The sequence below is a fragment of the Otolemur garnettii genome, unplaced genomic scaffold (genome assembly GCF_000181295.1).
Source record: "Otolemur garnettii isolate 467f Iridium unplaced genomic scaffold, OtoGar3 scaffold00025, whole genome shotgun sequence".
Lineage (NCBI taxonomy): Eukaryota > Metazoa > Chordata > Mammalia > Primates > Galagidae > Otolemur > Otolemur garnettii.
The window spans coordinates 16,925,028-16,938,725 of NW_003852420.1; the positions used below are offsets into that span (position 1 = coordinate 16,925,028).

Below are 13,698 nucleotides of genomic sequence, written 5' to 3' on the forward strand. Positions count from 1 at the left end.
AAAAAAAAAAAAAAAAAAAAGAAAGAAAGAAAAAGAAAACCTAGACTGGTAGACTAGGGCTCCAAAATAACTTTTAGACAATCCAGCATACTCCATAGAACCCTGGATTAACTTTACCTTTGCCTCAGTGTTGATGTATTTATTGAATCTCTTGAATGCATCAACATTGAACTTCATCAGCTCCCCTAGGAGGTCGAAGTAACTCTGGAGCACATCTCTTGACTTGCACTCGCTGTCCACTATGCAGTACAGGATGTGCTGGGGGTGAGGAGGGGACAGGGTGAAGGTGTGCCCCCCATCCACCTCCCACCAGGGCCTGTGGGCACAGAGCTCAGACCACACATCTGATTTGAGTGAGCACTCATGTTGATGCAACCTACAACCTTGTCTTGATTCTTGTCTGAGTATACAGGTGGCTCCAAGGACAGGGCCAGGACCAACTAACCTTACCAGGAAGGAGAGCAGGTAGGGTGCATGGCACTATCTCTCTCACTTGCTCAGGTCTCAGAGCTGAAGCCTCTGACCTGCTCTGTGGTCAAGATGCCTGGGGCTCTCCAGGTGAGGAGAGTTCTTTCCAGATGTAACACTGGCCAATGCCCATGCACTGGGGCCATTCAAATATAGGAAGGACAAGGTTCAAGGGCAAAGGACACATTTTGACCTCATGGTTTGCCTTTGGTTTATGCGTGAAATCATTTAAATAAAAAGTCTACACTAAAATCAATGAATTTTTATTAAGAACATAAAGTCAATCTAACTGCCTGACATTTAAACTGTTTCCAGTATTTTTCATTTTCTTGAAGACACATTGATTTGAATCAATTATTTCCCATTATAGATTTTATAACAATTCATGGGTCAATTTCTTGTCCATATCAAATTTTTTAAAAAATCACTTAAGTTTGGCCATTTTGCTCCCCTCTTTCATAATTTCTGCTTTTTCTGAAGGCCATTATTCAATAAAGGAAAAAATTAACTATTAGTATCAAAATATCTTCAGGGTCAAAAGGCTTTCTGGGTAACTATAGCTAGACTCTTACCCTCCCTACAAAGCCACCCCTTAAGCACCCATGGGGAAATCCACAGTTGGAGGGTTTGCAGGGACAACATTATGGCAATCTGCACCGGCATTTACAAATCTCAAGATTTGGTCTGTTCCTGATTAACTGTTTAGGGCTTAGGACAGGACAGCAACGCATGAGGCTGCAGGGAGATGGGATATCCAACCCCTGGCTCCTCCATCCCGTACCTCTAGAAGGCCTCGCTTCAGCAGGAACATCTGGTCTGCATAGGAGGTGGTCCCTCGGAGGAAACTCTCCACAGCCCGGGCTTGCCAAAACCTGCGACCCAAATGTTGATCCCTGGCCCAGGTGGCTAAAGCTGCCCTCTTCTGGCCCATGTTCAATTCCCCAAGGGGTAGAGTTGTTTGGTGCCTTTTCATTTATTCAAAAGATATTTTCTGCATATCTACCAAGCACTGGGCCTCATCCTAGGCCTTGGGGGCATAGCAGTGAGCAAAAGAATCCACATCTTCATGGAGTTCACAGATCATTGGGGAACAGACTTCTACTTGGGTCTGTCTGGAAGGGGTTATGTTGCTGATGAGGTAGTATCTAGGACCAAAGGGCTGGCTCCAGTGAGTCCTATGGGAAAACAGTCTAGGCTGTGCCCTTTCAGAAGCATTCCTCATGGAACTGAGAGGCCAGGAACATGTGACAGAAGCTGACAGATGTGTGGACAGGTGACTAAGCTCACCTGGGATGGGATAGCCTAGAGAAGAGGTGGCTGAGGAGGCCACTGATGGAATTCCTGTCTGCAACCTTCAAGACTTATTCCAGTGAGTCTGAGGAACTCTGAGAAGGGTTCCCGCCCATGTCTACCAGCAGGGGAAGGGCTTCTCTTTGCTCCCACAGCTCTTGGGGCCAACTTGGCCTTCCTTTCCACAACTTATTGAAATAGATTTATTTTCAGGCTTGTTTCCCACAGCCCCAGGGAATGCCGTGTGGGCAGGGACCTGTACCCTAGTTCTCCTCCACCTGCCCAGGGCCAGCACAAGTGTTTGGAGAATGCTGGGTCACTGCCAGCGCAGAGCAGCTCAAACACACCTGCCATGTCAACGCAAGGGCAAGGTGACAATCAAACTACCTCTCCCAGTAGTAACTGCACCTCCATAGGTGGACACTGGGTCCCTCAGAAGTACTGTCCCCTGGCCCACCTGAAAGACGACTCAGCTGGCTCTTTTTTCATGACCTGCAGCAGACGAGTTAATAAGCCTCTCTTTCCGTCACATACCAAACTCCTGAAATAAAAAAATACAGGTACAGATCTGGGAGCTGACCTGGTCTGCATCACTCAGCTGGCTTAAGTGGGTGAAAAAATCAGGGAGACATTTTCAAGTCTGCAGGATGCTTTCCTACTCTGCCTGGGTCCTGACTCCCCAAGCCCCCACAGTCACAGAACTGAATTACCTATGCATTGCCACCACTTCTCAGGCCAGCTTTCTCTCCCTATACCTGCTGGCAAGAGACTAGAGGCCAGAAACACCTGTAGAGTCAGACAGGGCTCAGAACTGCTGCAGGGAGGGCTGTTTACACCAAAAGTGGGCTTGAAACAAATCATGACCCTCGGCCAGTGGAGCCAAGTCCATAGCAATAGGGTGGGGCCCAGGGTACTCCCGCCTGAGGTTCAGATCCAGCTGGGTCCTGGACAAGTAATTAAGCCTCCAGGCCTTGGCTTCACAGTCTCTGAGGCAAAGGCAGTAGATGAGGAAATGACTCAGGCTCTATCATGGGGGAAGATGATGGCCAAGTAGATGGGCTCTAGGCCTCTATGCCCCCTCATCAAACGGAGCAGCTCTACTTTTGTGCACTACAGACATCAGGGTAGGACTGCAGACAATTTCATTTGAGAAAGAGTCCTGCTGCCTTAGGAAAAAAAATTGGGAAATTACGGCTCCTGTCGCTGGATAAAATCCACCCTATTCTGACTACCGATTATCCTTCAGAAGAGGAGGCAAACGCCCAGGTAAATATACTTAGCTCCTGGCAGAAGATGGGGAGGCCAGGCTGCCTGTCTCCCCTGATTGTCTGCAGTTGCCACATGCAAGAAAGGAGCAGACCAGCAAAGGTGCCATGTGCAGGTGACAGGGGGCAGAGCATAGATGACTTTTGGCAGGTGCCTTCTCTGAGCCTCTGCTCCCTCTTCTGTAAAGTGGAGGTAATGATGGCACCTCCCTCCCAGGGCTGCTATGAGGCTCCAGTTAGAAAATGCAGGTGGGGCTCAGTGCCTGCTGCTCAAGTGGCTAAGGTGCCAGTCACATACACCTAAGGTGGTGGGTTCAAATCCAGCCCGGGCCCGCCAAACAACGATGGCTGCAACCAAAAAAAATAGCCAGGCATTGTGGCAGGTGCCTATGGTCCCAGCTACTTGGGAGGCGGAGGCCGGAGACTCGCTTGAGCCCAGGAGTTGGAGGTTGCTGTGAGCTGTGATGCCATGGCACTCTACCCAGGGGGACAGATTGAGGCTCTGTCTCAGAAAAAAAGAAAATGCAGGTGGGAGGCCGGGCATGGTAGCTCACACCTGTAAACTCTGAGAGGCTGAGGTGGGTGGACTACTTGAGCTCAGGAGTTTGAGACCAGCCTGAGCCAGAGCAAGACACCATCTCTAAAAATAGCTGGGCATTGAGGTGGGCACCCATAGTCCCAGCTACTTGGGAGCCTGAGGCAAGAGAATTGAGCCTAAGAGTTTGAGGTTGCTGTGAGCTATGATGCCATGGCACTCTACCAAGTGTGACAGAGTGAGACTGTCTCAAACAAAAGAAAATGTAGGTGATGTGAGCACAGTGCCTGGCACACAGGAGCCCTTGGGACACTGCAGCTAAACCTGAGTATGAAAAGATTAAGTACACACCCCCGCGTGTGCCCATTAGAGCACAAGATGCACAGGCAGCCAGGGTGAGCTGTGGGCCAAAGCTGCCCCCAGCATACTCACCTGTCGGTGTTGAGGACAGCCTCCACCTCGGGGATGTTGGCCTTGAGAGAGATGGCGCTGAGCTCATTCAGCTCCTGGTTGTTGAGGAGCAAGTACTTGTTCCTGAAACAAATGGGTTAGAGAAGATCAAGGACAGGAATTGGGGCTGTCTGGTTAGCTTTGGGGTAGTGCAAGGAGTCTTTTGCCTATTTCCTGTGGAGAGAGAAAAATCTGAGACTCCAGCAAGCACACCACCCAGTACCTCTCATCCAAGCTAGTATCGTCAGTAGGAGGAAATAGTCTGTAGAATCTCTCCCTGGCCATACACCCCAAGCCCCTGCTTTCCCCTTCCCTGAGCACCCCTAGGGCTTTCCTTTGGCCTACCGAATGCTTCTATCTGTTTTCTGGAAGGCATCTGCCTCTCAAGACATCCAGTCATACTTGCTGTTCTACACTAGCCCGGCCCTGCTACAGCAGCACTATCAGCCAGTCACAGAAGCAGAGGACTGGTCAGCTCTGACACTCCCTCTCCACTTGGCATCCAGACTTGTCATTGTTGGGTCCTGTGCTCCCAGGTTACCAGCTCCCTAAACCTGTCTCCCATAGGAACCGAATCCTCACAAAGCACCCAGAATGATCTTCACAAACAACACTCCGACTCTGCCACTCCAGCTGCATGTTTCCACAGCTTCCTGCTGCTTTTAGAACACAGATGCTTCTCAATGTACGAGGGGCTACGTCCTGATAAACCTGTTGTGAGCTGAAAACATAATGCATTTAATGCATCTAACCTAACAAACATCCTAGCTTGGCTTAGCCTAGCCAACCTGGAATATATGTCAGCACACTGCAGGATGCTGTGCGCCTACCCTCGCCCCTGTGTGGCTGAGTGGGTTCTGCTGGAGAGTACTGTACAGCATAGCACTACCCCAAGAAAAGGTCGAAATTCTACTTCTGCAGCACTGTCAAAGTTGAAAAAATCATACATCAAACCATCGTTTAAGTCAGGGACCATCTATATGGACAGTCCAGGCTCATGAACAGGACCTGCAAGGCTCTATGTGGCCTGGCCACCAACCATCTGTGCAGCATCGCCCGAGCCATGACCACATCACTCCCATCATCTGGCCATACTGGTTTCCCCTCCTTCAGGGGTTTGTGCACATGCCAGGGCTTCTGGCTAGAACACTCGCCCTCTCACATCGCCTGTTCACCCAATTTTCTCCTATGAACTGACCCTTCAGGTCTTAGCTGACAAATTAACTGCAGGGAAGAGTTCCTTAGTACCCTCTGGCCAGCTCTGGACCCTGTCAAATATCTTCTCACAGACTGTGCCTCTTTCCTCCTTAGTGCCACCTCCATTTGTCACCACATGCTCAGAAGTGGACTGCTCCGACACATAGCTATCTTCACATCCACGCTGTGCCCTTCCTGAGAGTAGGGGCTATGGCTGTTTTCATCATCACTGTAACCTCACAGCCTGGCCCATAGAGAAGTTAGGGACCTACTTCTAGGAAAAAAGTGTACTTTCATGACTACTGGTGCTATTTTCCAAAAAGTTCACATACTTCCTAGAGGCTTTCTACAGCCTCTGCCAGGAAATCTCTCAAAGAGGATGGTCATACATGAAAGAGAGGGAAGATGCAGAGCAGAGGCCCCTGGGGCCACGTCTATCCTCAGGCATGTTTTGTTAGCTCACATAATTCAATGTTTAACTGACGCTTAAAAACCAGGTCCTTTCACATAAATCTTAAATTCTGACTTTGCTTGAGAGAAAAAAATCAGGAGCTACGTAACAGTAGGCCCAGCATGCTAGTTGGAGCTGGGCACGGGCCCTGAAGTTATGCCTCACGCAGGTTCCAGCACTTGGTCTCCCCAGTGCCAATATCAGGGGTCAGCTGCTGGTCACCCTCTTCCGCACTCCTTTCCTCATAGCAGACAACATAGACTTTCCTGTACATTCTCCACTGAAGGTTGAAAAATTAAAAATGTGAGGGCAGAGTGTATTTAAAAAAAAAAAAAAATGGTTGCGAGCATACATCCTGGTGGTGAAGCATCCCGCACCTGTTCCATAAGTAATCAGCTGGCTTTGGCTGTCTGAGGTTCCTGCTGGCCCCTGGGAACAGCCAAGGTATCCACCCCTGTTTTAGAGGAAAGCTGAGAGATATCATGATTCCACGGGTGCTCACGTCTCAGGGTGGCTATGAGGGCTGGTGAAAAGCCCAGCATAGTGCCTGGCCCAAAGGAAAAGCTGGACAAATGGCAGCTCCCACTGTAGCGTCACGAAGTATAGCCACACTTGCTAACACTGAGGGGACAATAGGCTTTCACCAGCTGCAGGTCCTCTTCTTGAGCTGAGGCCAGTGACCAGACAAGGAGACCCAACAACTCCCCTTATAGGGATATGCTTGTACTTACTCGTGGTGGTCGCTGAAGCTCTGGAGAAGCCTCAAAAACTGTATCTTCAAGGTGATGTCCTAAAATACACATGTATCCCCAATGTTAAAACCACGGTAACAACGTTCTAATACAAAACTAGGCAGATACTCTGTGGACAGTCTGCTTCTTTGGGCCTTTGTCCTCATCACACACAATGAGGACGTTCCTTTAGTTAGAAATCCATTTGTTGACCTCTATATCTGGCCAACAACAGATTAGGCTAATGTAGACTTTTCCTGATGAAAATATCCTAGCATACTGGATAAAAAGTAATCAAAATTCTTTTAAATGTGAGGCTAATTTCATAAGAAAGAGTAGTATGCAGGAATCAGAAACAAAGAGAGGACTGAGCTGGGAGCAGTGAGCCTAGGAGCTGACACTTAGCATCTGTGGGGGTGTGAAGCAGCGGAAACCAGACTTAGCCACACTGGGGTCTGGGTTCTTGCCTTCAGCCTGCATATCCTGGGTGAAAAATGGGTTAGAAAGACACAGCTTACTGGCCCCAGGAAGCTGGCAAAGAAGCCTGGCTTCGCTAGGGCTCTGCTGGCAGTCTGAGGGGAGCTTCCTGGAACAAGCAGAAACCCCGGGCTCATATTACTAGAGTAGCAGGACCAAGATGTTAAACATGGAAACTGGCCCTGGGACATCGGTACCCCGAATACCTGGCGGACAAAAGCAAAAATGCTCTGGAGAAATGCTTCCTGGGCTGAAGTTATACAGATACCCACAGGAAAAGAAGCCCTATAGGAGGTGGTTTCTCCATAAAGAGGAGGCAGCACTCTACCCTAAGTGTCTGATGTCCTAAACACAAGCATTAGTACCCCATGAGCAAATGAAAGAGACTAAATAGATTACAAATGATTAAAGAAATAACATTCAATATGGCTGGGCATAGTGGCTCATGCCTGTAATCCTAGCACTCAGGGTGACTGAGTAAGGTAGATCACTTGAGCTCAGGAGTTTGAGACCAGCCTGAACAAGAGTGAGACCCTCTTTCTACTAAAAATAGAAAAATTAACTGGGAATTGTGGTGTGCGTCTGTAGTCCCAATTACTCGGGCGTCTGAGGCAAGAGGATCCCTTGAGCACAGACATTTGAGGATGCTGTGAGCTATGACACCACAGCACTCTACCCAGGGCTAGTGACAGTGAAACCATGTCTCAGAGGAAAAAAAAGAAAAGAAAAGAAAAGAAAAGAAATAACATGCAACAGACCAAGACTTCAACATGATGAACAAAGACTGAGCAGTTTTTGAATAGTCAGACAGAATGCCCAGAAATAGAAAATATATTCATTTCAAATTAAAAACTCTAATGAAGCTGGGTACAGTGCCCCAGTGCCCCATGTTTGTAATCTCAAGCTACCCAGGAAGCTGAGGCAGGAGGACTGCTTAAACCCAAGAATTCAAGGCTGGGGTAAGCAGAGATCTCATCACTGAACTCCAGTCTTGGTGACAGAGACCTCATCTCTTAAAACAAAACAAACAAACAAAAAGCATGGGTATGATGGCTCACACCTGTTATCCCAGCACTTTGGGAGGCTGAGGTGGGAGGATCACTTGAGGTCAAGAGCTCAAGATCAGCTGGGCAATTGCAAGATGCTATAAAGCCAAAGAGAAAATGGTGAAGTGGAAGACAAGGGCACTGAGGAAAGTCCCCAGAACACAGTGCAGAGACCAGGGGCCCTGACACTTTCCCTCTCATGCTGGTGGACAAACCTCTGACAGGCCTAGGAGGCTGACGGGCACAGGAATATTTTCTTTCTTGTGCAAGAAAACAAAGGCTCAGAAATTCAGTGATTCATTCAAGCCTTCCCAACAGGCTGAGTGGCACCAGGCCTTCCAACGCCCAGTTCAGAGCTCTCTCTAGGGCACTGTGAGAGATACAAGTACAGGTGAGTCCTTGGCCTCAAAACACCAAAGCACTGGCTCGGTACCTGCAGCTAAGTGGTTAGGGCACCAGTTCATAGTATCCTCAAACTCCTGTGCTCAAGGGATCCTCTTGCCTCAGCCTCCCAAGTAACTAGGACTATAGGCAGCCACCACAATTCCCAGGGTTGGTGAGTTTGAACCCGGCCAAGGCCTGCTAAACAACAATGACAACAATAGCAAAAAAATAGCCAGGCGTTGTGGCAGGAGCCTTTAGTCCCAGCTACTTGGGAGGCTGAGATAAGACAACTGCTTAAGCCCAAGAGTTTGAGGTGCTGTGAGTTGTGACACCATGACACTCTACCCAGGGTGACATAGTGAGACTGCCTCAAAAACAAAACAAAAAAACCCCCCAAACATACCAAAGCATCCCAAAGCTTTTTGATACAGGTCCTGGGAGTCTTGTAGTATATAGTTCTAGGAGGCTAACCTAGAGTTAGTGAGTGTAAATTATAAGGAGAAAGAACACCAAATAAGGGAAAACTTGGTACTGTAAGGATCTGAGATCCCCATCTCAGAGGGATGCAAAGGAAAACTGGCCGAAGGGCCCCAGGCAGGGGCATCTTAAAAGATTTTTGCACAAATGGAGGCGTTGGTTCAATCTTCCCCCAAGGCGGCTTCCAATTTTGGGATTATCATGAGTTTTAGTTTCTGTTCTACTCTCAAAGCACAAGAAGTCAAAACGTCAGCAGCAGGTCTTGAAATAACAACTCCTAGTAAGTCAGACCATGTTGGTCCCCAGGTTCCCTTGCTCACCGGGCTACAGTCACAGTTCTGGTTGTGACCATGGAGGACGAGGGCAGATGCTGAGTGCTTCCTCCAAATCAGCTTGTCAAACAAATTATTGAGTCCAGGGATCAACTTGAACTCTGCAATCATTCTGTGAACCTGGATGGGGTTGGAAGGGAAAGGTACTGAGACAAAAGTGCTTGGAAGATCTAGCAAAGGCTCACACTTAGCAAAATAATCTCAGCACAACAATCTTCATGACGAAGAAAGCAACAGTTGGTAGGGAACACTGAGGCTTAAAGAAAACACCCCATTCCCCACAAGTATACTTTTTAACTTTCTCATTAACACTTACAAAAATCCTACAAGTCACAATGTACAGTAGGTCATATCTTAGGAGCATGAGTTTTAGATTCAGATAGCCCTGGGTTAGACTCTTAGCTCCATAATGCTGCTTAATGCTCCACCTTAAGCAACTTTCTTAAGGTTTCCTTCCTCATTATGTTATTAAAATGAAAATATCCCTCATGCTTTACACATTGGGATAAACTTCATTTGGAAGATGCAATTATTAAAAGCTCAATCTCTTGCCTTGGCGCCTATAGCTCAACCGGCTAAGGCGCCAGCCACGTACACCTAAGGTGGCGGGTTCGAATCCCCAGCCCGGACCCGCCAAACAACAATGATGGCTGCAACCAAAAAATAGCCGGGCATTGTGGCGGGCGCCTGTGGTCCCAGCTACTTGGGAGGCGGAGGCAAGAGACTCGCTTGAGCCCAGGAGTTGGAGGTTGCTGTGAGCTGTAATGCCATGGCACTCTACCCAGGGGGAAAGCTTGAGGCTCTGTCTCAAAAAAAAAAAAAAAAAGCTAAATCTCTCAATGTGTATAATGCATAGATGTATGTATGGCATACTCCCTCAGGTAGGGTACAACTCTGATTTTTACCTGTCATGTGTTAAGTTATACAGCCTAATGGTTTGTACCCTCATATTAATCTGAAATATAAAAAGAATAAAAAAAGTTGAAACTCCTAAGATCTAGAAAAATCTATGTAAAGACTTAAAAAAATGGGCCACGCACGGTGGCTCACATCTGTAATCCTGAGAGGCCAAGGTGGGTGGATTGCCTGAGCTATGGGTTCAAGACTAGCCTGAGCAAAAGCGAGACTCTGTCTCAAAAAATAGCCGGGTGTTGTGGTGGGTGACTGTAGTCCCACCTACTTGGGAGGCTGAGGCAAGAGGGTCACTTGAGCCCAGGAGTTTGAGCTTGCATGTAGTAAGGCATGGCACTCGTAGCTCAGTGGTTAGGGTGCCAGCCATATACACCGAGGCTGGTGGTTTGAACCCGGTCCTGGCCTGCTAAACAACGACAACTACAACAACAACAAAACAGTGGGGCATTGTGGCGGGTGCCTGTACTGGAGGAGGCTGGGCAGGCTGAGGCAAGAGAATTGCTTGAGCCCAAGAGTCTGAGGTTGCTGTGAGCTATGATGCCATAGCAGTCTACCAAAGGGTGACAAAATGAGATTGTCTCAAGAAAAAAAAACTTTAAAAAAATGATCTAAGTTGGTAAAGACTTTCTAAAAGATTATCCTAAGCCTAGAAGAAAAAAAAAAAGATTTCTGATTTTCCCACACAAACCTTTTAAAACTGTGAGCAAAACTCATAATAAACAAAGCCGCAAGTCACATATTGCAAATGGAGAACGTGTGTAGGAACGCATCACAGTAAAGAGCTAATTTCCTCTACCAAGAGTTCTATAAAGCTGAAACAAAAAGATCAATCCTACAAATAAAAAAAAAGACAGGTAAAAAAGGACAAAGGATACAGAAAGTAAAATAGAAAAGGTTCTTAAATATATGAAAATAGCACAATCTCACTTATGATATTCAGACACAGTCAAATCACAACTGATTTTTCACTTTTTCAGTTTAGCAAAGATACGAAAGTTTCTTTTGTATCTTTGAAACTAGACCAAAAAAATAGCCGGGTGTTGTAGCGGGCCCTGTGGTCCCAGCTTCTCAGGAGACTGAGGCAAGAGCATTGCCTAAGCCCAAGAGCTAGAGGTTGCTGTGAGCTATGATGTCATAGCATTCTACCAAGGACAACAAAGTAAGACTCTGACTCTAAAAAATAAATAAAAAACAGAATATGGGGCTGGGCACAGTGGCTCATGCGTATAACCTCAGCACTCTGGGAGGCTGAGGTGGGAGTTTACCTGAGGCCAGGAGTTTTAAGACCAACCTGAGCAACAGAGTGAGACTCTGGCTCTATAAAAGAAAATTAAAAAATCAGCTGGGTGCCTATAGTTCCAGCTACTTGGGAGGCTGAGGCAGAAGGATCTTTACAGCCCATGAGTTTGAGGATGCAGTAGCTATGGTCAGGCCACTGTATTTTATGTATGTTAGCCTGGGTGTTACAGCATGACCCTGTCTCCTAAACAAACAAACAAACAAAAACCCCTGACAGATGAATTTACTTATTAAAAATGTTTTACATAACATAAAACCAAATTATTACTACCCCTTTTCAGGACCATTGTAATGATGAAGTCATAAAATGGGTATAAAGCCCTGAGCACACCACCAGTGCTCACTTAGCACCATTTCACAAGAGGGAAGGAAGTTCAGCAAGGCCAGCCTGGGCAGTCAGTGGTAGAAACACCACCTAACTGATGTGCTCTGACAGGCATGGATTTGTCTTGGGAGACCAGAACCTGACAAGAACATCCTCTGCAGACAGAAGGCTGCAGAGGATGCTCTTTGGACTCAAAAATCAGAGCCTCTAGCCAGTATTAGACAGACATGCAGCTCAGAATCTTAGACTCATACAAAATGGCATCTGCTCCACTACCAGCCCTTTACTAAGACCCATCCTGGGTTTTACAGAGCTGGGAAGATGAGGTTGATACCTACAGTGGTCACTTAGCTGTGTGCCTTCCTGTCTCACTCCAAAGGGCTCTACGCCAGACCCAGGTCACAGTTACAAAAAGGTACTACAGTACCCCTAAAGTTCATCCAGCCCAGCTGTCTCACTGCACAGAGTAGAAACCCCACTCTTAAGAGATTAGGGCTAAATTACACAGCTCGAAAAAAGGAGGCTTTCTGACGCAGAGTTGACCCTGACCCTGGGTCTCCTGAAGTCCTGGCTAGTGCTTAGGTTAAGGTATCTTCTATGCTGTTTCCCTTTTCTCTTGAAAGTATTAGCTTCTTCACTTATAGGACAAATTTTACTTGTCAAATGCATTCTTCCAGGTCTAGCCCCTTAGTCTGCCCTATAGTGGGATGGCGGAGAAGCAGGCAAGTGGGTAGGATGCAGCACACTCTGACCATGGGGCAGTGAGCAGGAGCTCTGGATTTGGAGGCAGGCAGCCCCAGGCTTATAGGCAAGTTCTGTGATCCTTGGCAATGTTCTTCTTTAAGCCTGAGTCCCCGGATAGAAATGGGAGAATAATGGAGCTGTTAAGAGGGTTCAGTGAGTTAATAAGGAAGCAGCTCAGGGCATTTGAGAAAAAAAACAAAACCAAAAAAAAAAAAAACTTGCTATATTAGTTATTTTCATGAGCACCAGATGGGTGAAATTTACAACATTTAGGGAGCCTTTCTTGAGATTTCAGTTTGGCTAAGATGGGTCAGAAAATGTGGCCCAACTACATTTAAGCAAGGCCACTTCAAAGAGGAACTGAGGCTTGGCTAAGAAAACCCCCTTGCTACCCAGTCTAGGCAGGATCTGTGAAATCCACTTCCCCATAGTACCTGGCACACAACAGGAACTCAGTAACTGCTAACTGTGCAAATGAGACTATGTTGGTAAAACACTGGTTCTCGGTGAGGCAGGATTCCAAGGCCACTGATGGTTCATTCTCAAGGAAGCAGTGCTATAATCCCACCATTTAACTAAAGACCACAATGACTCACAGCAACTTGGCAGGAGGAAGGCTCAGGGAATAGGGAACTGTTGTGGTTAGGGGACAGAAACAGGAGGCAGGGCAGCAGAGTCCAGTGGCTCTGTGAGGGTCTTGCCACTGAGACATGGCCCATTTTGTACCCTGGTGTTCTCAAGCATCAGGTATGGGGGGGAGCAGGCCCCACCTTTTGTATAACTTACTAAATACCTGAATATTTAAATATGAGTAACTAAGAAAGTGCCTCAATAAAGTAAAAGCACTCAACATAAGGAGCAATCCCTACTGTTATTATTTTTAAAATAATAAACATGTTCCTTATTGAAGAAAGGGATGTCAGCATAAGATGTCACCCAGTGTCTTGGTTTTAAATACCAAACATAGGCTGAGGACCCTGAAAGTGAACCTCCAGCACAGCCTGCCTTTCCACTCCTTATGACCAGTCTTAAGAGTCTCAATAAACAGCAAATCCATTCTCTCACTTGCTTAGGCCCAAAACCTTGGGAACCATCCTTAACTCCTCTCTGTCTACAGTCAAACCATCAGCAAATCTTATGTGTCCTGCTTTCAGGATTTATCCAGAATGCAACCACTTCCTTTCACTCCCACCAGCACACGCAGGCCTTGGCTACTATCATCTCTCAGCTCCATGATGAGAGTCCCTAATGGTCTCTGCACTCCTTGCTGTTCCCAGACTTTCATACAAGCCAGAGGGGTTATTTCCCACTTTGC

General features: G+C 47.1%; 1 protein-coding gene across 2 annotated transcripts in view; it reads right to left on the reverse strand.

Moving 5' to 3' along the window:
* TRPC4AP (transient receptor potential cation channel subfamily C member 4 associated protein) overlaps nt 1–13,698 on the reverse strand; it is a 75,185-nt gene that overhangs the window by 4,080 nt on the left and 57,407 nt on the right. For both annotated transcript variants that reach the window (XM_003788122.2, XM_003788120.2), the window contains exons 10-15: nt 9,092–9,223; nt 6,388–6,446; nt 3,991–4,092; nt 2,216–2,299; nt 1,250–1,340; nt 118–258 (exon numbers count right to left, since the gene is read on the reverse strand). In XM_003788122.2, the coding sequence (XP_003788170.1) occupies nt 118–258; nt 1,250–1,340; nt 2,216–2,299; nt 3,991–4,092; nt 6,388–6,446; nt 9,092–9,223 (609 nt within the window). The remainder of the gene's footprint in view (nt 1–117; nt 259–1,249; nt 1,341–2,215; nt 2,300–3,990; nt 4,093–6,387; nt 6,447–9,091; nt 9,224–13,698) is intronic.